Source organism: Chiloscyllium plagiosum, chromosome 13, assembly GCF_004010195.1.
Source record: "Chiloscyllium plagiosum isolate BGI_BamShark_2017 chromosome 13, ASM401019v2, whole genome shotgun sequence".
NCBI lineage: Eukaryota > Metazoa > Chordata > Chondrichthyes > Orectolobiformes > Hemiscylliidae > Chiloscyllium > Chiloscyllium plagiosum.
In genome coordinates, this window is record NC_057722.1 from 35339520 (window position 1) to 35365556 (window position 26037).

The following is a 26037-nucleotide window of genomic DNA, read 5'->3' on the forward strand; positions in this document are numbered from 1 at the left end:
GGAAGGTGTTGGTGAAGTGGGTGAACTGTTCAACTTCCTCGTGGGAGCACGAGGCGGCTCCGATACAGTCATCGATGTAGCGGAGGAAAAGGTGGGGGGTGGTGCCAGTGTAGTTGCGGAAGATGGATTGTTCCACATATCCTACGAAGAGGCAGGCATAGCTGGGGCCTATGCGGGTGCCCATGGCTACTCCTTTCGTTTGGAGGAAGTGGGAGGATTGGAAGGAGAAGTTGTTCAGGGTGAGGACCAGTTCAGTCAGTCGGAGGAGGGTGTCAGTGGAAGGGTACTGGTCGGTACGGCGGGAAAGAAAGAAGCGGAGGGCTTTGAGTCCTTCGTGGTGGGGGATGGAGGTGTACAGGGACTGGATGTCCATGGTGAAAATAAGGCGTTGGGAGCCGGGGAAGCGAAAATCATGGAGCAGGTGGAGGGCATGGGTGGTGTCCCGAACGTAGGTGATGATGCTCATTTAAGCCAATGCATGATGGCCAAATGGCCTCCTCCTGCGCTGCAACACTTGTGATTCTGTGAATATCATGGTGTGATTTATGTTATGGCTACTTCTGTCTCTGAGACATTTACGGGTGTTCACTTGTAGTTCAACTTGTGCATTATAATAATGTGAAAAAGTCAAACTTGGAACAGGTTTTCATTCCAAATGCAAGTTTGTTTGCATCCTATATCTGTGCTGAACATACATACAGGTTATGAGGGGTTCTTATAGCATAGTGGTAGTGTCCCTACCTGTTGGCTTCAAGTCTCGCCTGCTCCAGATATATTGTAACACAAAGTTCAGGTTGAATAGAAATGTCATCATGCAGGCTGTGATGTAAAGGATTTGGCCGTGATAAATAAATCGATAGCAAGATTGTCAAATTGTAACAAAGTGTCATAGAATCGTAGAGTTCTACAGCACAGAAACAAACTCTTAGGTCCAACTCGTCTGTGCTGACCAGAAATCCTAAACTAATCTAGTCCCATTTGCCAACATTTGGCCCGTAGTCCTTTAAACCCTGGTAAAAACAAGGACTGCAGATGCTGGAAACCAGATTCTAGATTAGAATGGTGCTGGAAAAGCACAGCAGTTCAGGCAGCATCCGAGGAGCGGGAAAATCGACGTTCAGGCAAAAGCCCTTCATCAGGAATAGAGGCAGAGTGCCTGCAGGGTGGAGAGATAAATGAGAGGAGGATGGGGTTGGGAAGAAAGTCGCATAGAGTACAATAGGTGAATGGGGATGGGGATGGAGGTGATAGGTCAGGGAGTTCCTCCAGGCATCGGGTGGTGAGGGAGCGGTGGTGAAGGAGGCCCAGGACCTCCATGTCCTCGGCTGAGTGGGAGGGGGAGTTGAAATGTTGGGCCACAGGGTGGTCTGGTTGATTGGTGCGGGTGTCCCGGAGATGTTCCCTAAAGTGCTCTGCTAGGAGGTGTCCAGTCTCCCCAATGTAGAGGAGACCACTTCGGGAGCAACGGATACAACGGATGTGCAGGTAAAACTTTGATGGATGTAGAAGGCTCCTTTGTGGCCTTGGATGGTGGTGAGGGAGGAGGTGTGGGCGTAGGTTTTGCAATTCCTGTGGTGGCAGGGGAAGATGACAGGATGGGAGGGTGGGTTGTTGGGGGCGTGGACCTGACAAGGTAGTCACGGAGGGAATGGTCTTTATGGAAGGCTCAAAGGGGTGGGGAGGGAAATATATCCCTGGTGGTGTGGTCTGTTTGGAGGTAGCGGAAATGTCATCGGATGATTTGGTTTATGCGAAGGTTGGTAGGGTGGAAGGTGAGCACCGGGGGGTTCTGTCCTTGTTACGGTTGGAGGGGTGGGGTCTGAGGGCGGAGGTGCGGCATGCATTGGAGGGCATCTTTAACCACGTGGGAAGGGAAATTGTGGTCTCTAAAGAAGGAAGCCATCTGGTGTGTTCTGTGGTGGAACTTGTCCTCCTGGGAGCAGATACAGTAGAGGCGGAGTAATTGGGAATACGGGATGGCATTTTTGCAGGAGGTAGGATGGGAAGAGGTGTAATCCAGGTAGCTGTGAGAGTCGGTGGGTTTGTAAACAAATGTCAGTGTCAAGTCGGTCGTCATTAATGGAGATGGAGAAGTCCAGGAATGGGAGGGAGGTGTCAGAGCTGGTCCAGGTAAATTTAAGGTTAGGGTGGAATGTGTCGGTGAAGTTGCTGAATTGCACAACCTCCTCGCGGGAGCACGAGGTGTCGCCAATGTAGCGGTGGAAGAGGTGGGGAGTGATGCCGGTGTAACTACAGAAGATGGACTGTTCTACGTAGCCAACAAAGAGACAGGCATAGCTGGGGCCCATACAGATGCTCATGGCTACCCCATTGGTCTGGAGGAAGTGGGAGGATTCGAAGGAGAAATTGTTGAGGGTGAGGACCAGTTCAGCCAAACGAATGAGAGTGTCAGTGGAAGGGTACTGTTGGGAACGTCAGGAGACGAAGAAACGGAGGGCTTGGAGGCCCTGATCATGGCAGATGGAGGTGTAGAGGGATTGGATATCCATGGTGAAGATGAGGTATTGGGGGCCGGGGAAACGGAAGTCTTGGAGGAGGTGGAGCCCTCTAAACCATTCCCATTCATGTACCTATCTCAATGTCTTTTTAAATGTTGTAATTGTACCACCCTCCATCACTTCCTCTGGCAGCTCATTCCATACACTTACCATCCTCTGTGTGTAAAAATTGTGCCTAAGGTCCCTTTTAAATCATTCCCCTCTGATCTTAAGCCTATGCCCTCTAGTTTTAGGTTCCCCTACCCTGGGAAAAGAACCTTGGCTATTCACCCTAACATGTCCCTCTTGACCGTTATAAACCTCTGTAAGGTCACCCATTGGACTCTGATGCTCCTGAGAAAATAGCCCCAGCCTATTCAGCCACTCCATTTAGCTTAGATGCTCCAATCCCAGCAACATCCATGTAAACCTTTCTGAACTCTTTCAAATTTAGCAACATCTTTCCTACACCAAGGAGACCAGAACTGAACACAGTATTCTAAAGATGGGCTAACCAATGTCTTGTACAGCGAGAACATGATATCTCAACTCCTATACTCGATGCACTAACAAATAAAAGCAAATGTACCAAATGCCTTCTTCACTACCCTGTCCACCTGCAACTCCACTTACAAGGAATTATGAACCTGCACCCCAAGATCATTAAGTGTACAGTCCGTTCTGCTATAATGCTGTAATTGCATTCTCATGCGACCTTATGTTATAGAAAATTGTGTTATAGAAATAATGGGGCCTTTGGGAAAAACAGGGTTGGGATGAATCAGTAAAAATCAAAACAAAAATAATAGTCTAATATAAATGATAGCACAGCCTAAGTAAATGTTAAAACCATATATTTAAATGAAATAATACAATAAATTTAACACTTTAACAGGTTTCTGAGTATGCTGAGTTACAGTACTGTATTAAGACAGGAACTGAGGGTCACATCAATGTCAGGTGCCCTTCTGGGTGCAGGGCTACAACAAAAGAAAATATTTAGTTTAAAAGTGGATGGCTGTGGTTCATCGTCCTCAGACTGTTTCCTAGGGGCTGGCTTAAAAAAGGCATCTAATTTTTGCTGCTTTGCTATCTTTCTTCTTTCATGAAGGAGATGTTCATAGGCTGCCAGATAAGACTTTATGCCACTGCTATCCTGCTTGTAGTCATTGTCTTCTAAGAACTGCAACTGCTTCTCAGCTTCCCCCAGGATTGAAGACAAAAGAGAAGTGGAACGTCCTTGTGGTGCTACATCCTGGACATCATCAACTTCATCTCAAATTTCAATTTCCCCCACATGACAAGTCTCCACTTGATCAGTCTCCACTACTTCAAATCTAACTTGCTTTGCAGGAGCGACACAATGTTCTTTGATTGCTGGAAGAAAATCATGAAGAAAATGTGGGAGACGTTTCTGTCAAACTGCATGCAAGCAGTCCATACTGACATCACCCCTCACCTCCACAATGATGTTAATAACATTCTTCTTGTTAAAGCTCTTCCAAAATTGAAGAACACACTGTCCTCATTGTCCCCCTCAGTAACTGCAATCAGCTTCCTGAATGTGCGCTTTAAATAATAAGCTTGAAAAGCTGCTATTGCACCTTAGTCCATGAGTTGAATGAAAGAGGTTGTTTTTGAAGGTAGAAATAGCACTTTGATTTTTTCAGAAAGTTCACCAATGGTGGGAGGATGGCTTAGTGCATTGTCCAGAATGGGGGTAATCTTGAAATTCAAATGTTTTTTTCTGCAGTAATCTCTAAAAACATCCTGAAAACATCAACAGTAAGGTCAGAAAAAAATTGCCCCGAAGTCAAATCTCTCTTTTGACCTTAAGTAAATGCCTAGAATGGACTGAAGGGAAGTGGGGTTAGCATTGCGTAATAGCCAATAGGAGTTTGGATTTTTAAAAAAAATTTCCCCAATTCACCAACCCGTTACAGCCAAATCGTACTGACAAAATGTGCGTTAAAGGAGAACAACCTGTATAGGTCCTGCCCTGATTTGCCTTAACAAAGTGCAACACTTCGCATTTATCTAAATTAAATTCCATCTGTGAAAAGACTTAGTTGGCATAAATGATAACAAAATATTAAATAACACAGCTTAACAGATCATACTTACCATTTTGACTGTGAACAATGGAGCGTGCATAAACTAGCCTGGATTCATCTTGTGGACTTCTCAGAGCTTTGTAATTTTCTGTCCCCAGGTGGCAACAGTTCCTTCACTTTTGATCTTTATCCTCTCTACCACAACTAATGTGGTTTTGATCATCTTTCTGTTAGATATTTTCTAATAAACCTGCAGAGATTCTATTACACACCTCAGCAGCAGATAGGACTTGAACCTGGGCCTCCTGGTCTAGCGATAGGGATATTACCACTGCACTACAAGAACTCCCCTTGACCTCCTTTCTGATAATCTAAACAGTTAGGTTATTAGTTAGTCCCCCTCACATACAAATTATGTGAGCCAGTTGACCAGTTATCAGGGCTTATAATTTATTTTGCCCCAGTGATGGGCGTTAGCTTCTCATCAAGAACTTTCCTAGTAAGAGGATCCTTACACATCCATTATCAGTTATTTCTTAGTTCAGTACAGTTCCATGTAGTTATGAACAAATGTGCAAGCTCAGCTTCACTTGCGTCTCAATTATGACACTTAAGATTATATGGGTATATTAAAGCTGCAGAGTTTGAATACATGGTTTAATTCCCTGACAAACATGATTCTAAAGCAATACTTTCTCATAGTAAGGTAAACAGCAACTTGTATGCTATCAGATATGACAAGCTTAAATTATCTTGGAGGAAGATTTTGCTGTTCATGAACTACACATACTGCTGTACAGTAACCCAAGAACTTATTGAATATATTAGCTGATGTCTTCTCATGTCGCATGATATTCATGTTCATTGGTCTCTTACCTCATCACAGCTGCAGATAGAACCACTGACACTGAATCTCTGTTTTGAAACCTTTTTTTTCCCTTTGGAAGCTCATTCTCCGATTCTCTCTTTGATACTATATTCCCAATTGATAAATATTCTTTTCCAGAGTCATCTAATCACTTGTTATGCATACATTTATACTTCTCCCATGAGTCTGTCTGTTCTCTTTGAGATTTTCTCACCAAAAAACTCAGAAAATATTTATGTCAGGAATTGATTTGGGACTGTATTATGTAGGCATGAATTCAACGTGGCTAACCATGTGGTTTTTTTTAAAGATTAGATTCTCTACAGTGTGGAAACAGGCCCTTCGGCCCAACAAGTCTACACCGACCCTCTGAAGAGTAACCCACCCAGTCCCATTTCCCTCTTACTAATGCACCTAACACTATGGGCAATTTAGCATGGCTAATTCACCCTAACCTGCACATCTTTGTGATGTGGGAGGAAACCAGAGCACCTGGAGGAAACCCACGCAGACACGGGGAAAATGTGCAAACTCCACACGGACAGTCACCTAAGGCTGGAATTGAACCTGGGACCCTGGTGCTGTGAGGCAGCAGTGCTAACCACTGAGCCACCGTGCCAGATTGTTAAGGATTTGGCCTGTTCTGTCTCATAATTAATAAAGAACAATTTACCTGTATACCCTGGCTATATTTGTGCCTATATATCACTAGAGAGGGAATCTACAATGTCTAGAAGTATGTTTGAGGCCTTCCTAAAGTGATGTGCATCAAGGAGACAGGAGTACAGATGGACATGTTTTAATTTAATTTCTGTTTTGCTAATAAATTAGAATTTGATGATCATACCTGTTTAAAGGGACAGTTGTTAAATCCCACTATTGATGACGATTGTTATCCTAATTGACCATTAACAAAACAAATTAGCAAAGACCATGCATCTTGTGGTGCCACATGAGAAATGTGAACTAATATAACATGCTTTCCACCTGCAAGTTTTAATTATAAGCTGCACATCATTATCGAAATAGTTAGTTTCCTGAAGCAACGTATGATTAATCAACATGGCTACAGCTGTTCCATGTCCATTATATGAATCCATTTATGGAATGAGAGCCAGAAGTTACACTATAATAGACTTTATGAAGGAATTTTAATTCAAAGCAAGCTGCAATGAGAAAGTTAGTATAGTACAGATTGACACAATCAGATTACAGACAGTAAAAGTGAAAGCTATAGCTAATGGTGCAAAGTGCAAGCTACAAAAGAAGGACTAAACAGAAACCAGAGACAGAATGAATAGAGGTTAAGCACTTATCTTTAGAGAAGGTGGAAAAGCTTGACAGTGAGTGTAATCTCAGTCAATTCTCTTAGTCATATCTTTGCAGCTATAAAATGTGACTTTCTATCATTCTTTGATTAGGGGAAAATCTTTTCAACTGAATACTATGCATTTATTTCAAATAATTGTTCTATCTAAAATTTCTAATTTATTTTTCTGCAAGTTTATATTGAATCTTGATGGTTTGTAATTATCTCGTAAAAATGATAATCCAAGATATTTCTTATGATCCTACTGGAATTGGAGCATCACTAAAAATAAAGCAGGATTTGATACAAACAAAACAAACGAAAAGCTGTCATGACAATATCCAGGTACCCTCAGTGACTGCCATTACCTTCTCTTAATCATAGAAACATAGAAAATAGGAATAGGCCATTCAGTCCTTCAATTCTCCTCAACCATTCAATATGATCATGATTGATCAACCAACTCAGTATCTGTTCCTGCTTTCTCCCATTTCCCGTTAGCTCTAAGAACTATAACCAACTCTCTCTTGCAAACATTTAATGTTTTGGTCTCAACTGCCTTTAGTGGCAGATAATTCCGCAGGCTCATCACTGTCTAGGTGAAGAGATTTCTCCTCACCTCAGTCTAAATGACCTACCATATCCTTAGACTGTAACCCCTGGTTCTGGATTCCTCTGCCATTGGAACAACCTCATTTCATTTACCTTATCTAGTCCAGTTGGAATCTTAATCCTCTATTTGTTCCTGCAGCTGCCTGGAGTCTAAAGAAGACTGCAAGTCATGTGACTGCTACTGACTGAGTGTTACTTACTGCTACTATGTCTTCCTTCTTTAAAAGGGTGGAATGACTCTCAAGAAAACCAAACATTTTCAGCTTGGAGCTTAACATCATTTCAACTTCATGATCTTGCTTTTCCTTTATTTGCACTGTCACTCCCAATAGCTTTCCTGTAGTCTTTGATTGTGTTCATGTCTGTTTTCCTGAATACACCCATAAGTGAAAACACTCCAGGAAATGTATGGAAGCAATTAAGTTGCTATGGTATTTTGCTAACTACGAAAGGAATCAAATTATTTGTTCTTTTCGTTGGCAAGGAGAGCCATCCTACTTTGAAGACATTTTTCTCAATTTCTCCTTGTCAGTATTATGTACAATTCCTAGTCACGGCACGCAGAAGAGCAACATGTTTTCATGTCTTCATTGGTGTTGTTTAAAACAGACCACTAGGAGGTGCTTGAGAGCCTCCTGGATGACTGCTGGAAAAAGTCTGAAGAGTTGAGATCAGAAGTGTTACTTTGGTTGAAGGTTGGGATGAAATAATACAATCTGTCTTAAATATTAATCAGCCCAAGATGCAATTTTATCAGTGCATGTAGATTTTGCCACGATTTTAGTTTCTGGGAACACAATTTTGAGAGATAGAATCTCCATGATTTAATCAATTCAATATTGTATTTAAAATATTGAAATGTATTTAAAATACTGAAATACAGGATGTACAGCGAGGTGGTCACTCCCCAGACAAAGGATAAGCACAACTGTGTTACAATCAGGGGGAAGAAATGGAACCAACGATCAGAGCAGGGATCCCCTGTGGCCGTTCCCCTCAGCAATAAGTATACCGTTTTGGATACTGCTGGTGGGGACAGCCTACCAAGGGAAAGCCATAGTTGTCAGGTCTCTGGCACTGAGCCTAGCACTGTGGCTCAGAGTGGAAGGGGAGGAATTAGAAAAGCGCGAGTGGTAGGGGATTCAATAGTTAGATGGATTGACAGGAGATTTTGTGGTCAGGAATGGGACTCCCAGAAGGTATGTTGCCTCCCTGGTGCCAGGGTCCAGGATGTCACCGATTGGGTTTACAAGATTCTGAAGGGGGAGGGTGAGCAGCTGGAAATCGTAGTACATATTGGCACCAATGATATAACCAGGAAAGGGATTGAGGATCTGAAAAGTGACTACAGAGAGTTGGGTTGGAAGCTGAAGAGCAGGACGAGTAGAGTAGTGATCTCAGGTTTGCTACCGGTGCCACGAGATAGTGAAATGAAGAACAGTCAGCGAATGCAGCTCAACACGTGGTTGCGAGGCTGGTGCAGGAGGGAGGGCTTCAGATACCTAGACCATTCGGATACCTTCTGGGGAAGGTGGGATCTGTACATGAAGGACGGGTTGCACCTGAACTGGAGGGGCACAAATGTCCTGGGTGGGAGATTTGCTCATGTGATTCAGGAGGGTTTAGTTTAGCAGGGGGGATGGAAATCAGAGCCACATGTCTGAGAGGGAATCTGTTGCAGACAGGACAGTGACAGGATATATTGAATCTATCAGGAAGGTTTCTCATGCGATGGAACATAGGGATCGGTGAAAGTGTGTCAGCTTTAATGCAAGGAGTGTTCGGAATAAGAGTGACAAATTTAGAGCATGGATCAGTACTTGGGGCTACGATGTTGTGGCCATAACGGAGACGTGAGTTTCACAGGGACAGGAATGGTTGCTTGATGTTCCAGGGTTTAGAATGTACAAAAAGAACAGGGAGGGTGGAAAAAGAGGAGGGGGTGTAGCATTGCTAATCAGAGAGTGCATCACAGTTACAGAAACAAAGGTTGTTGAGGAAGGTTTGTCCACTGAGTCAGTATGGGTGGAAGTTAGGAACAGCAAGGGAACAGCCACCACATTGGGGGCTTTCTACAGACCACCTAATAGCAGTAGAGAGATTGAAGATCGCATTGGCAGGCAGATTCTGGAAAAATGCAAAAGTAGTAGGGTTGTTGTTATGGGTGATTTCAACTTTCCCAATATTGACTGGAACATCCTAAGTGCAGATGGTTTGGATGGAGCCGTTTTTGTCAGGTGTGTTCAGGAGGGTTTCCTTGCTCAGTATGTAGACAGACCGACGAATGGAGAGGCCATTTTGGATTTGGTGCTCGGCAACGAGTCAGGACAGGTGTCAGATCTCATGGTGGGACAGCACTTTGGTGAAAGTGATCACAACTGCCTCATATTTAGCTTAGCTTTGGAGAGTGAAAGAAGCAGTTACTGAGGGAAGATATTTAATTGGGGAAAAGGAAATTATGACGCTATCAGACAGGAGTTGTGAAGTACAGCCTGAGAGCAATTGTTCCACAGAAAGGCACAGCAGACATATGGAGAATATTTAAGGAGCAGCTGTTGCGAGTGATGCACAAATTTGTTCCTCTGAGACAGGTAAGAAGGGGTAAGATAAAGGAACCATGGATGGCGAGAACAGAGGAGCTTCTCGTCAAAAGGAAAATGGCAGCTTACGTAAGGTGGAGGAAGCAAGGATCTAGCACAGCTTTAGCGGATTACAGGCTTGCTAGAAAGGAGCTCAGAAATGGACTGAGGAGAGCCAGGAGGGGGAACGAAAAAGGCTTGGCAAGACGGATTAGGGAGAACCCAAAGGCGTTTTACTCATATGTGAGGAATAAGAGAATGTTCAGGGAGAAGGTAGGACCGATCAGGGATAGCGGAGGGAACTTGTGCGTGGAGTCTGAGCAGATAGGGGAAGCCCTAAATGAGTTTTTTGCTTCAGTTTTCACCAAGGAAAGGGAGCTTGTTGTAAATGAAAACTTAAAGGAGCTGGGATACAGTCTTGACCAGATCAAGATTGATGAAGTTAATGTGCTGGAAACTTTGGAAAACATTAAGATTGATAAGTCTCCAGGGCCAGACCTGATTTATCCCAGGCTGCTCTGGGAAGCGAGAAAGGAGGTTGCTAAGCCACTGGTGAGGATATTTGCCTCCTCACTCTCCATGGGAATCGTACCAGAGGATTGGAAGGAGGTGAATGTTGTTCCACTTTTCAAGAACTGAAAATGTGTTGCTGGAAAAGCGCAGCAGGTCAGGCAGCATCCAAGGAACAGGAGAATCGACGTTTCGGGCATAAGCCCTTCTTCAGGAATGCCCAAAACGTCGATTCTCCTGTTCCTTGGATGCTGCCTGACCTGCTGTGCTTTTCCAGCAACACATTTTCAGCTCTGATCTCCAGCATCTGCAGCCCTCACTTTCTCCACTTTTCAAGAAGGCTATTAGGGAAATCCCTGGCAATTACAGACTAGTCAGTCTTACGTCTGTGGTCAGCAAAGTTGTGGAAAGAATTCTGAGGGATAGGATTTATGACTATTTGGTAAAGCATAGTGTGATTAAAGGCAGTCAGCATGGCTTTGTGAGGGGCAGGTCATGCCTCACAAATCTTATGGAGTTCTTTGAGGAGGTGTCAAGACAGGTCGACAACGGTAGAGCAGTGGATGTGATGTATATGGATTTCAGCAAGGCATTTGATAGGGTTCCCCATGGTAGGCTCATTCATAAAGTCAGGAAGTATGGGATACAGGGAGATTTGGCTATCGGGATTCAGAATTGGCTGGCTGACAGAAGGCAGACAGTCGTTGTAGATGGAAAATATTCTGCCTGGAGGACAATATTGAGTGGGGTCCCGCAGGGCTCTGTTCTTGGGCCACTACTCTTTGTAGTTTTTATAAATGACTTGGATGAGGAGGTTGAGGGGTGGGTTAGTAAATTTGCAGATGACACAAAGGTTGGAGGTGTCGTTGATAGTATAGAGGGCTACTGCTGGCTGCAGCATGACATAGACAGGATGCAGAGCTGGGCTGAGAAATGGCAGATGGAGTTCAACCTAGATAAATGTGAAGTGATGCATTTTGGAAGGTCAAACTCAAATGCTGAATATAGGATTAAAGACAGGATTCTTGGCAGAGTGGAGGAACAGAGGGATCTCGGTGTGCAAGTACATAGATCCCTTAAAGTTGCCACCCAAGTGGATAGGGTTGTTAAGAAAGCATATGGTGTTTTGGCTTTCATTAGCTGGGTATCGAGTTTAAGAGCCGCGAGGTTTTGCTGCAGCTCTACAAGTCCCTGGTGAGACCACACTTGGAATATTGTGTCCAGTTCTGGTCGCCCTACTATAGGAAAGATACAGAGGCTTTGGAGAGGATGCAAAGAAGGTTTACCAGGATGCTGCCTGGACTGGAGGGCTTGCCTTATGAAGAAAGGTTGAATAAGCTTGGACTTTTCTCTCTGGAGAGAAGGAGGAAGAGAGGAGACCTGATCGAGGTATACAAAATAATGAGGAATAGGTGGAGTCAATAGCCAGAGACTTTTCCCCAGGGCAGGATTGACTGGTACGAGAAGCCATAGTTTGAAGATATTAGGAGGAAAGTGTAAAGGAGACATCAGAGATATGTTCTTTACGCAGAGAGTTGTGAATGCATGGAATGCGTTGCCAGTTGAGGTGGTGGAAGCGAAGTCATTGGGGACATTTAAGCGACTGCTGGACATGCACATGGATAGCAGTGAGTTGAGGGGTGCGTAGGTTAAGTTACTATATTTTACATTAGGATTAAATCTCGGCACAACATCGTGGGCCTAAAGGCCTATTCTTTGCTTACGTTTCTATGTTCTATATACAGTACATTCTAGATTAGATTCCCTACAGTGTGGAAACAGGCCCTTCAGGTCCACACCAACCACCCAGACCCTAACTAATGCACCTAACACTATAGGCAATTTAGCATGGCCAATACACCTTACCTGCACATCTTTGGACTGTGAGAGGAAACTAGAGCACACCCACATAGATACAGGGAGAATGTGCAAACTCCACACAAACAGTCACCCAAGGCTGGGATCAAACCTGGTTCCGCAGCGCTGTGAGGCAGCAATGCTAACTACTGAGCCACTATGTCACACATTCACTGAGCATATCTATACATTTGTCTGAAAAAAACACAGCTATCAGTAACTGGATAGCATAGTGGATTTGTATGTTATTCTTCCAGCTATAATTTTTTTCTTTTTTTTAAGGCATTCAAACCTTGTCTGACATGAAGTTAGTGATAAGCAATAAAATTATTCAAAAAGATCTTTAATGTTCTATTCCAAATTCTGGAGTATGTCAGCTTTCAAAGTCAACAACTGTAGGTGTTTAACATATTTTCCTGGTATATTTCCTCAGTACCCAGCTCCTCCAATCCTGTTTGATTCTCAGGGTCAGTGTTCTCATTCCTGTCTATGCCTGCTGCTTTGATCCATGTTCATTATCCTCATTCAGCATTCCTCCTCAATTCACTGTGTCAGAATTCTGTGTTCAATTTCCCTGCACTTATCACCTCCCTCAGTATCTCTGTTCAGAATGGGCTTCTTTATACCAAAAATTATCATATACATGATGAAATTATTAGAAACGTAGCATTGTCTCTCATGCTGGAGCAGGTTCATGGCTGCCAGTTAGCCTTTATTATTTTGCTTAACAGATTCTTTCTGTTAGGAGAAAGTGAGGACTGCAGAATCTTTCTATTATATGAGTGTAGGATGAGGTTCTCTGACAATCCTTCCCACCACCATAATTTGACAGGCAATATAAAATTACAGATTCATTGGCTATGATTTTCTATCTATTTAAATCAATAATTGCAAATAGGGCAGAATGCACCTATAATTTTCTGTCAAGCTACCCAAATCTCAGTCCCTAAGTATCAGCTGGCTATGCAATTGGTGGTGGCATTGCTCCTGAAACTTACTCTGAACTTGTTATTAATGCATAAAATGTTGATATATTCATGGCATCTTCCTTTGCTAATTTATAAAACATTATATTGGATACACAAAATAATGATTCCCATTAGGTAAATACTCTTATTATTGAACTCACTTTAAAAATGGAGTATTGGAAAATTACATATCAAAATTGCACTCTTCAGTAGAATGGTCTGCAACTTCGATTTGTCTTCAGTACATAGGAATCATTCACAGTCTTATAAAATTTTAAATCTTCATTTGATGAGTGAATTGCTGAATTTCAATGTGGAACTGTTCAACCACAACAGTTGGTAGTGATGCAACTGTATGGACTGAAACGGTTGTCTTGATTTTCAGAATGCATGAGCTTTGGGTTGCCAGTCAAACAAAGTTTCATGAGAATCAATTGTACTCTGATTGTTGTTTCAGACATATATGGTTGGCACGGTGTTTGATCTTATGTTTTAATAGGAAAATCTAGAGATTCTATCAGAACATTAGATTATTCCTCATGTGAGCATGTTGTTTCCATTCATAACATAATCTTAGAATTATGCAGTACATAAACAGGCCAAAATCGAATAATAGGCTATGTTAATATTTGAATATTGCTGGTGACATTTTACTTCTGATATACTTCTGTAAGAGTTTTAATCTTAATGACACCTACACTTACTTAAACATGGAGTGGGATAACTGTTTCAGCGTAATGTGATGTTCATAAATTTACATGTGTAAACAGGACTATGATTGCCATGCCAGGATTAGCTAGTTGATGTTCCAAAATGCAGTAACACCTCCTAACAATAAATTGTGCCTCAACCTAAAAGCCAACAAAATAACTTGCTTCAAGGTTCATTCAGTGCTACTCTGAGCCAAGCAAATATCTCCCAATATCTCCCCTTGTTGGAAAGTATCCAATCTCCACCTGAAGATTAGAGCTGGAAACCAATGCCTTCTGTCGTTTTAATTTACTGGAGCAGCAATCACAAAATTATAATGTTCACCAATAACATTTCTGAGAAATATATTTAACTATGGGCACCTACCTAGAAATAGACTTAAAGGTTGAGAATTATTGATGGTGGAAATCAAGGGAGATTTCTTTTGATCACTACAGGCAACAAAATCAACAGTGTAGCAGAAAGATTTCATCTGACCATCAATTCTATTAAATTCAGCTACATATTCAATTATAATATTGTTCTAATTTTACTAAAAATGTATACAATATGTTTCCAATTGCAGAGACCAGAGAAAATATTTGACCTAAAATTTACCATTCTATCTCTGATTAGTACTATTGATTCCAATTATTCACTCTATTCACTATTATACTCCACAACCAATATCGGTAGGGATCAATTTCAAACCACCATAAGGATATAAAGCTAGCGTTGTAGGTTACTCGATTTTCACTTCCTTTAAAATGAATGGAAGTAAAATTAGTCAGCTTCTGGAATGAATGATCAACCCTGAATGCCAGTAAAAATAACGAAATATGCCCAAGAAATGAAACAATTTATGTGACAGTGAGCATCAGTACAATTCTAAGAGATGTTTTTACCTTATAATGTTGAAATTAACTTTGCACAAGAGAAGAAAGTCAAGCTGTTCTTGGATATATGTCTAGATAAACATCTGTGGTTGCATGCGTAGGCTAATTGAGTACAGTACATTGGTAACATACCTTCAAATTTTCAGTAAAATAAAAAAAACTCATAATATTCTAGAAAAATGCATTGGACCCCTGCCACTGTTATCATTGTATCAACTGCCTTGTAATGATTTAATAGAAATCAGTTGATTAAAAACTGCAGAATATTTACTTGTTGAAATTAGAATATGATTTATCTATAACCTTCTTCTGTAAAGTTCAGCATGTCCTTGTTCTTATCTCTTCAGACAATTCATTAGGACAATTATTATTCTCACCTCCATTTCTACTGTGATTTTAAGAAATTATAGAATACGTTCTGTACAGAGTGACTGGACTGATTCCATTATGAAAATAGAGGGATCCTTATTATATCATTATCAGATATTATTTAAGTATCCAGCTCAAATCTATCTTTTGTTGCTAATTTCTTGTAGAATCACAGAATATTTACAGCACAGAAGACATTCTACTTGTAATGTCTGTGTAAATCACCTGGTGCTACTCCAATGTGCCTTCCTCATAACACTTCAGTTTATTTCCTTTCAGATAATAGTCCATATCCCTCTCCATCTCAATTTACACTGCCTCCACCCCAAATCAGTCAATGCACTCCAGATTCTAACATTTGCTGTGGGAAGAAATTGATCCTCAAGTCGCTTTTAATTCCCGTGCAAATGACCTTAAGTCTGTGCCTTCTTCTCAGAACTTCTCTCAATCTTCTCCTCCCCAAAGGAAATGCCTCAATTTCTTCATTCTTTCTGCATAACTGAAATAGCTTCAACACATTGCACCAAATAATGATTGAACTGGAATTTTCCAACAGTTTCCAACAGAATAAGTCTGATTTTAGCTTGAATTTCCCATTGGAATTACCTTCAATGAAAAGAAAAATCTGTTAAATTTTACCCCTTATAATTTTGTTTTCTAAGAGCAGGGAGGTAAATGAAAAATGTTACAATATACAAACGTGCATAAAGCTGTGATAACAACAATGTCATTTTTCTAATTTTAGCAGAATGCAATTAAAAATTAGGTCTTAAAATAAGTCAAGAGAAAAATTGCTGCTTTCACAGTAAGAAAACATAGGTTATCTTTGTCTAATAACAGATGAGGCAGACAAAGCACATGCTTATGGCTGTTTTCATGTCTAGTTTTTTGTGGAAATGTCACTTGCCTTCACCCAAGGCTGTAAGATTGAGGGACGTCATTCCACATCAAGGATAGCTGACCAGGTTCCTCTTCCAGCCACAAGCATGTTGCAAGGATTTGCCTCATTATAAATGTGCCTTCTAGGTCCATCACATCCTCCAATGAGACACAAACCTGAATAGAGGCACTTTAATTCAGAAGATGGACAATTGTGTCTGCCATGGCTGCTCAATTAAGTTAATTTCATAAGAATTATAATGATTTCACAGAACAGTATGCATTTATTTCTGTGGGATTTCTGGTCCATCATGCACTATTCAAACATTATTGGCCAATAATTTCTTCTTGTCCTAGTGCTATATACATGAGCAAAACATGTTTTGAATTTAGTTCCTGAACATAGTGTATTATTTTTGACACTACTGTACTGTTAGTTGTGGGTCAGATGGTAGCACCCGTGCCTGAGTCACAGTGTTCCAGGTTCAAATCCCACTCCAGAGTTTAAACACAAAACTCTATGTTGGTCCTTTCATCAAGCACTGAGGAAGTACTGCACTATTGGAACTGGGTTCTTTTTTCAGTTGGTACAATAAAATTGAAGTTCATCTGCCTGTTTGGGTGTTTTTAAAAAATCTTTCATAGGGTGTTAGCATCCCAGGTCAGGACAGCATTTGTCCTTCCTTTGTTGTCCATGGACCAGTGAATATGCCAAAAAATCTATGGCACTATTTTGAAGAACAACAGGAAAATTTTTGTTGATATTGATCCCTTAATCAACATCAGGAAAACAGATTATCTAGTCGTGATCACTTTGCTGATTGTGGGAGTTGGTTGTACATAAATTGATTGCTGTATTTGTTCTGTTACACTTCAGAATGTTTCAATTGATTGTCAACTGCTCAGGAACATCCAGTGGAAATGCATGTGTATCTTTTCTTCACTATGGACGAGCTGTCTTAGGGAGTTACTTCACGCTCTGTGGAATAGCCCCGGATTGTCTTATAAAGTCTCTGAGGTGAGTTTCTGAAATACTGTAGTAAACATACAGTCATGGAGTTAACAATTCTGTTTGAACAGAGTCTGGGAGGCTTCACCACAGGACCTCCCACTGCCAAAACCCTCACCATAATGCACTGCCATTGGTAAGCCTCACACATCCTTCCTCTCAATGCAACACTTTCTCAAGCCCATTGGAAGGTAAGCAGGCTCTTCCTTAGCCAATTGGATGACTGACTGTCAATTAAAGAGCATTTCCCCATTTCTCTCCAAATAGTTATGAAACTGATAAAAAATATCTTCAAAACAAGTAAAAATTGTTAAAATTATTTTCTCCCATGTACTTTGAGACACACTCCCCACCCTCAATGGTAGAGAATGGAGCAGCAGTAAATGTCATGATTCTCATAATATGTCTTGTATACAATTGGAATTTAGGGCAACTACAGAGTATTCTAAAAATGTTAATAATTTCTTAAATTTCATTAATCTTTTTTCTCTACCTGATTCTCACTTCTGCTAGGAGTGTTGACTCCTCTTTGACTAATGCTGTTGGCTGCTGGGTGCAGTATTCTACCCGTGTACCCATTTTTTTGTGATGAAATTTGCAAGCCCAATCCCACTCTTATACAACATCTTCACATGGGCACTTCGAGCAGGAACTCTCAGGATAGTGGATTTTCTCATCATCCCTAGGCCATTGAGATTAACCTCAGGTTTCTGCTCAGAATGCAAATATTTTAGTGCAGACAAGGACTTTTAGTTCCCAGTGAATTTTGGGCAGGTGAAGAACAGAATACTTTCAAATCTGAAATTCAAATCCAGGATATTTAACCCAGGACTCATTTGCATCGTGGCAGTGAGTTGGCCATCCAGAATAAGCAACATTTTTTTTTATTTGATTTATTATTGTCACACTGTACCTAGGTACAGTGAAAAGTTTTGTTTTGCATGCAGTGCAGGCAGATCATACTGTACAAAGTGCATCGGGTAATAGAACAGAATGAAAATATAATGTGTAATAAATAACAATAAGCCAGCAAGCAGCAAGAGAGCCAGAGACCCCCAGTTGGCACTAAAGTAAGTTTTGCCTGATTGTAGGTAAATAATGGTTTAGGGTGTTTGCCTTTTCTGACGCACAAAGGAAAAAATTCCACTTGTTTTGCATGACATAACAGAAAGGGTTGAGAATAGTGGTGTCACTGATTTTGTGTATATAGACTTACAAAAGGTGCTTCCAAAATTTTAACCCATGAGAATTCTGGGGCAGTAGTTACATGGATATAAAACTGTTCAACCTGTAAAATGCAGATAGTTGTAGGGAATGCTATTTCTCTGACTAAAGTGACTAAAGTCCTTTGAAACTGATGTTTGAAACACTCCTTTCTCTAATATAAATTATTGACCTGAAATTATCATACAGGGCATTATTTTGAAGTTTGCAAATTATATGAAATTTGGAAGTGTAATGAACATTGAAGAGGCTAGTAACAAATTTAAGATGGCGATAGATTGGCGGAGTGGGCAAAATCAAGTTATTAACACAGATAAAAGTGATGTGATTTTTGATCTAATAATGTATAATGAGGCAGGTTTAATAAATAATGAAAGAGCAAAAGATCCCTTAGAATAATGACCATAACCTGGTAAAATTTAGCATTCAGTTTGAGAGTGAGAAACCCAGGTTGAAAATAACAATGCTAAACCTAAATACAAGTAAGGGTAATTACATGGGGTGAGACCAAAGTTAGGTGGAGGTCACAAGGAACCAACTTTAGCTGAAAAGAAAATAAGGAACAATTGCAGATATTTTTTAAAAAATTCATGTCTCACAGCAAAGGTATATCTTAGTGAGAAAGAGGATTCAAGGAGGGGGACAGACTGACCATGGTTAACTAAAGAAGTTAAAGATAGTATCAAATGGAAATAAAAAATATGTAACATGATCAAGATTAGGAATAAGCCAGAGGTTTGGGTAAATTTTAAAAGGCAACAAAAGATGATGGAAAGGAAGGATGGGAAAAAAGTGAGGGCAAATAATATAAAAAACAGACAGCAAGATCTTCTTTAAATATATAAAAAAGAAGAGAGAGGTCTAAGTGAAAATAGGTCCTTTAGATAACAAAGTTACAGAAATTGTATGGGAAACCAGGAAATGGTGGAGGGGTTGAATAAATACTTGCACCATTCTTTATGGCAGAGGATATAAACACAACAACTCTCACTAAAACTATACAATAAGGCACTAGTCAGACGATACCTGGAATACTGTAACAATTTTGGTCCCCTTATCAAAGGAAAGATATCCTGGCACAGTTCACTAGATTGATTATAGGTATGGAGGGGTAGTTTTCTGAGGAGAGATTGAGTAGAAGGGGCCTGCCCTAATTACAGTTCAGAAGAACAAGGAAAACATATGGAAACATATAAGATTCTTGAAGGTTAGATGCAGATAGATTATTCCCATTATGGAGCGTGTAGGAGAAACAATTGCCCATTTAAAACAGAGATGAGGAGGAATTTCACCTTTCAAACGGTAAGGAATCTGTGGAATTCTTTACCTTAGAAGGTTGTCCAGGCTGGGTCATTAATTGTATTCAAGGCTGAGATAGACAGATTTTTAGTCATTAAAGGAGTCAAGAGTAATGGAAAAAAGGTAGGCATGTGAAGTTGAGGATTTCACTGAATGATGGAGCAGACTCAATGGGCTGTGTGGCCTACTTCTGCTGCCATGTCCCATGTTCTTATGGGGCTGAATTATGGGTTTTTTTCTGGCTAATCCAAGTTGTGTCAAGTGTTTTGCAGGGTTTTCTGTGTGTGAGGCCTAGGTCTGTTGGAGCCTTTCAAAATTTTGGAAATTTTGGTGGAATAACTTCAAAGATGCTTTTTGTAGTGGCAGAATCAGTAACTCAGATATCACTGATTTAAGGGCATTGAATCAGAAGTGTCATGTAGGAATGTTTTCATGTACAGTGATTCTTTCATAATCTGGAGAAAAAACCCTACTAAAGACTGATGGGAAGTAATTTTGAGAATAGCTTTCCAAAAGGAATTGGATCCATTCCATCAATATTGCTCATTGATGTCATTAAAAAAGGGCCAGTTTACCTTCAAGAAGAGCAGCTGACTACAGCACAGTATCACAGTTTATAATATGGGTTAACCCTCATTGAACACAGTAGCAAGAGACAACATGAAGAAGAAGGAAGTGGTGAGATATCAATTCTGCCACATACTACAATCATGCCCATAATGTGGATGTGCCAAAATTGTGTGCTATCTACCTTATTCAGATACGGAGTGGGAATCTCACAAATCATATCACTCAATGACTAAAATGTGCCATTGCAGAAAAGGTATCTTTTGCTTGTGTAAGTTTTCTCCCTTGTTCCCTGAAATGCTTGATTCATGCTAGGGTACAATGGTGTACAGAAAGTTTAGCTAGTGTAGACAGTGCTTGATTGGGGTACACATTTTTTAGCTGGTGTACACTTCTACAGATGTCAACAGCATCTCAAATAGCCATTCTTCATGGTGATCTTAGACACTGTGAATTGAGAAATCATTAGACCAATGTCCACATGAGCAACAATTCTAGAGGAAATCAATAAAGAAAGAGCTAGACCAGAAAAGGCCAGAAATCCTTACCACGTTTTCTTCTCTGCAAGTTTGATATAATGGCACTCCAATTTTCCCCTGTGAAGATTACCAAAATTAGCGCAAATCAGAAGTCAAATCTTCTACTTACGTTTGTATAACTCACCTTCATTAACATATTCTGCCCAAAATGCTAAAAATGTTCTAATACCAAGATTCTAAACTTATCACAGTAAACTAAATGGCCCAAAAATTCAATGCATGCTAAACAACTAAAAAACAATGAATGTTAAGGTTTATATCATGTTCTTAACATTAGACCTACATCCCTGTATGCTTAGAATACAAAAAAGGCCTGTTAATATTAGATGTTCCCACAGTACAAATAAATGATAGCATAACACTTAGATGGGATTAGATAGGGTGGACAGTGAGAGTCTTTTTCCTAGGATGATGATGTTGGCTTGTATGAGGGGGCATAGCTGCAACTTGAGGGGTGATAGATTTAAGACAGATGTCAGAAGCAGGTTCTTTACTCAGAGAGTAGTAAGGGCATGGAATGCCCTGCCTGCCAATGTAGTTAACTCAACCATATTAGGGACATTTAAACAGTCCTTGGATAAGCATATGGATGATGATGGGATAGTGTAGGGGGATGGGCTTAGAATAATTTACAGGTCAGCGCAACATTGATGGCCGAAGTGCCAGTTCTGCGCTGTATTGTTCTATGTTCTATAAGGAGTTTTAAAAATTACATTCTCTATAATTTTTACAAAGGAATCAAGGAGGGCTGGCAAGTAGAATCTTTTTATTCTAGTTACATGCAAGCTGTGACTGTTCTAGTTTTTGCAACAGTTATACATATTACCCTTTAAATATCAAAGAAGAACCAAAATTAATTAGAGTCCATACATTTTAGAAAAATATGAGGCAATAGATTAAAGGACGTAAAATCTGACAATGGTACCTGCTGTCACTCACCAGTTTTAATAATATTACAATATGATCTTAACTGAGGTTGACAGAAGATGTAGAAGGTGAAGAGTGTACTGTCATTTGGAATTTGTGATTAATACTGCATTGCCAGAAAAATACTATCACATCTACTATTGCTGTTCATCCACACATTAAAAAAGTCAATTGAAGGGATTGTTCACTTTTATGTAGAGTGTATATTTTAATCAAGCTTAACTTATTTGAAACTGCTTTATCTTTATAATAAATATGGGGCTATGGCAGATAAAGGTCATGTTGCTGTACTAGTGAACCCAAGAAGGTGAGACTGCATCTCATCATGCAAAAATTGGAATAAATAAGTAAAAAACTGATATCAGAATAAAAACAATGAAGCTAATGATTCCTATTGTTATGATCCCCATCGGTATCAATACTCTTAAAAGAAATTTGGACTTTCAGTTAATAGCTAAACAGGTAACAAAATATGATTTCACGTTTTAAGACTTTTACTGTAACTGAGCTTCAGGTAAGGATTTTAGGAAAAACTGTCATCCAATTTCACAAAGACATTCTAAAGATTCTTCACCACAAAGACCCATTCTCCAGGACAAAACTACATGGACCTTGGATCCAGAGAGAAACACAGATTAGCAATTATTTGAATTGAAACTCTGAAGTATCGTGGAAGTATTAGACAATTTAAATCATAAATCTTTACAACCTGACATTCTTCACAACTTCCTGAGTCTTTGGAGAATAGCAGTGTAATCACTATTAAAAAAAAACATGCTGCTGCCATTGTGTCCAAATATGAACACCTTTCAACATCTTTCAAGCAAAATAACAGATCAATGTTTAATCATTAACAGCCATGTCACTCAGGCCTGTTACTAGGCAGACTTCAGAAAATGTCACATACCTCTCTCATTTTACTCTAAGACAAAGACCCAAAACATAACACTCTTAGAAATCTCTTTTTTACATTGGTAACAATCAAACTAATTCATTAGTGATTTTTATGGACAGAAACTCATCAATCTTTACTCAGTTTAATCTATATCTGACTTCAGCCCAACACTGACGTGAATGAAACACAAACAGAAATTGCTGGAGAAACTCAGCAGATTTGCCAGCATCCATGGAAAGAAAGTAAAGTTAACATTTCAGGTCTAGTGATCCTTCTTCAGATTTCTGATTTCTAGCTTCTGCAATTCTTTTGCTTTGTTCCCCACAGTTCTTTTGTGGTTTTGAACAGTGTGAATGAGTCTGAATTGACCTAGTGAGCCCCTGTAATGTATCAAACACAGAACACTAGAGATGGGCAATATGTATCCACTTTGCCACATTCTGAGAACGCTTTTTTAAAAGTTACAAACTAAATCAAGTTGCTTTAATTGTCATTTTCCTGTAATTGTCATTTTACAAGCATTAAATCCTGAGAAATGCTTTTCAACTGAAGGTTAGAGACAAAAAAAACTGCAGATGCTAGAATCCAAAGTGGAAAGGCAGGAGGCTGGAAGAACACAGCACGCCAGGCAGCATCAGGAGGTGCAAAATACGACGGTTCAGGAATCCTGAAGATGCTGCCTGACTTGCTGTGTTCTTCCAGGCTCTTGCCTGTCTACTTTCAATGCAAAGTGCCATATAAGCATAACTAGATTTTGCAGGTACTACTCAAAGGTGAACATGACAGAGAATGTTCGCCAAAACCATGGATAATAATAAAACGTTTGGTGAAATTGTGGAAACTATCTCAAAGGCAGCCTAGCAACTAATTGATGGTGTATGCCTTATTCTGCTGCATAGCAACTGAAAACACTTGAAAGAACTACAGTACATATAAAAATGGCAAAGAGAAAATACACAACATAATATAGATGGACACAACTGAACAACTTTCCTCAAGTTTTATTTAAAGTCTTTACAGGAACATTTCTGTTGCAGATTTAGCATGAGTGCTAATTGGTTTCACTTCACACTAACGTGAGAACAGTCCAAATACAAAGCAAGTCTAATGTTGCTTCACTTCAGAATTAGTTTGATTGTTCACACCCAATTTATACTTCACACTTAGCACTGGTGTGAACTTGTTTGCTGTGAATACATCATTCGAAGAATTCATGTGTCATACAGTAAATATTTAAAAAGGTGTTTAGAAATAAAAAGCAGTGCAGAAAGCATTCATTACAGTCTAAAACATGTCGCTTACTTTGAGCACAGACAAACCTGACACTAATTGGATTTTTCTTAATTTAAGTAGCATGAAGCAACTTACAAATAAAGAGTGTTTTCTGAAACATATATCAGAAATCTGACCCTGGTGATTAAGATCAGGAAAGTAACAAATCAACGTTACATCATGGTCAAGTTTATAGACTTTACTTCAGAAACCCTGCTGTTTTGTGAGAGTTCTACAAACAGAAAAAGCTGTGGGAAGCTTTACTTGCCAGTATTCCAGCAAGGCCTTTTAGATTAGTAGAGGGTATGAACACACACTTACAAAAGCACTCGCATTTCTCTTATAACAGGGGAAGTTCAAGGACGAGCGACCTTTGAAGATAATCTCAACAGCCCAGTTTTAATATTCCTTTTTCACTACAGAGTGTAGAATGGAGACAGTCATCCCTATTAATCATAATGTTCATTAATTTTCAGAATTAGAATCTCAGAGTATCGGACCTTTACTAATATAAGTGAGGAAAATGGCAGCATGCCAGTAGATTCGATGCACTGTATGATGGGTTCTAATTTGAAAATGGCAATGAGCTTTTTCCAAATTCCACTAGGTGGTGTTAAAGATTAAAATCAACAAATTTAAACATTGATGTAAGTTGCGTGAGCAATAAAAATGCTTGGATCACTATGTCTCCATTTATCAGCATGACCCCTTAGTGAACAATACAAAATAGAAGCACTAGTAGTTTCTGTTTATACACAAATGTACAATTACTTTTGAAAGGATTACAGATACTTGGAACTTGGAACAAAAATGTTCTCTCCCGTCATACTTGAGTGAGTAGAACTAGTTCTCTCCAAATGGGTCTTAATGAATTGTAAGGCTGTGACAGACAGAAACTAGTTTATACTCACAGGGCCTTTCAAACAGGGTGGAGCTTAATGAGGAAATACAACAGCTGTACAGACTAGTTGAACAGAACATATGTTGGGACTTGTACAATAGTTCTTGATGTCATTTAGTAAAATATAAAATAATGACACAGACAAAATATTATACAAATAACAAGTTTTTTTCTGTAATTATTGATTAGAAAAGAAAATTCTTATGCTCCCTTATTGTCAAGAAAGTGGGGCAGAATTTCAATGTCCTCACTGGGTGAGAACAGGCCAGTAATACTGAAAATAAGGAAAACAAACAGTAAAACTTCCAAATGGCATATAAATCTTAGTCATTTTGTATATTTAGAGTCACAGAATCATAGATTGATACAGTATGGAAACAAACTCTTCAATCAACTGGTTCACACTGACTATGTTCCCAAACTAAACTAGTCCCATTTGTCTGTGTTTGGCCCATATCCCTCCAAAGCTTTCCTATTCAAGTGTAACCAGTACACTCATTTCTAAATATCATTGGTTTTCCCCTCAAGGGCTAAACTTTGATGCTGGGCAACTAAAGTAACTGCTTGTTTCAAATAGATGCCTAATTATCTATGCAAATCAGGGAGAAATGTATATTATTTCAGATTCAAAATACCATTCAAGCTGTGCACTTCTCCTCTTAAGCAGTCCTAAGAGAAATCCACTTCAGTTCGATGCTTTCTGCAATGTTTTGTAACTCTAATGCATGATATGTGGGCTCTACCACATATGGACACAAAGAGTTTTGAACTCCGGATGCTGGAAGTCAGAAACAGAAATTGCTGCAGAAACTCAGTAGGTCTGTGGAAAGAAAGCAGAGTTAACAATTTGGGGCTGGGACCCTTGTTCAGAAATGATTGTTGCTGGGGAAAGGCTGTTATGTATGTTGGAGATGGGGTGGGGAGAGGGGGGGAGCAGTAAACAATAGGTGGAGATGCAGCCCAGAGAGAGAGAGAACGAGAAAGAATGGGTAAAGGTCAGTCTGGAAAAATGAACAGCTATCAATGGCACATGTGGTGCAGGTAGTACTTGAATGCTGTGATGAATGAATTGCTAGGAGGTCTGTATGCTTTCTGTGATGCCTAATTTCACCTCTGCATGTTCCCAGCAAAGTCATTTGAAGCGTTCAGTGTTTTCCTGAACGACATTCTCTATTTTAGTTGGTCACAAACTGGGGGTTGCCATGATTTGTTGAGGGTGTTTAATCTTTTCAGGGCTGCTTCAAGGACATCCTAAACCATTTCCTGGAAGCCTCCTGGAAGTTTCCTGCATAACTGGTTTGTGTCATGCCTCAGT

At 39.9% G+C, this 26037-nt stretch overlaps 1 protein-coding gene and 1 long non-coding RNA gene across 2 annotated transcripts in view; both read right to left on the minus strand.

Moving 5' to 3' along the window:
- Nucleotides 1–13356, minus strand: part of LOC122556374 (TCDD-inducible poly(ADP-ribose) polymerase) — a 24814-nt gene extending 11458 nt beyond the window's left edge. The window contains exons 1-2 of the mRNA XM_043703009.1: nucleotides 13286–13356; nucleotides 9384–9389 (exon numbers count right to left, since the gene is read on the minus strand). Of these exons, the coding sequence (XP_043558944.1) occupies nucleotides 9384–9389; nucleotides 13286–13356 (77 nt within the window). The remainder of the gene's footprint in view (nucleotides 1–9383; nucleotides 9390–13285) is intronic.
- Nucleotides 13357–14649: 1293 nt separating this feature from the next.
- LOC122555914 lies at nucleotides 14650–24669 on the minus strand. The gene is made up of 3 exons (XR_006313394.1): nucleotides 24143–24669; nucleotides 20737–20784; nucleotides 14650–15816 (listed from the first exon to the last, which is right to left on the minus strand). It is a non-coding gene; the product is annotated as an uncharacterized LOC122555914 (long non-coding RNA).
- Nucleotides 24670–26037: the final 1368 nt, after the last annotated feature.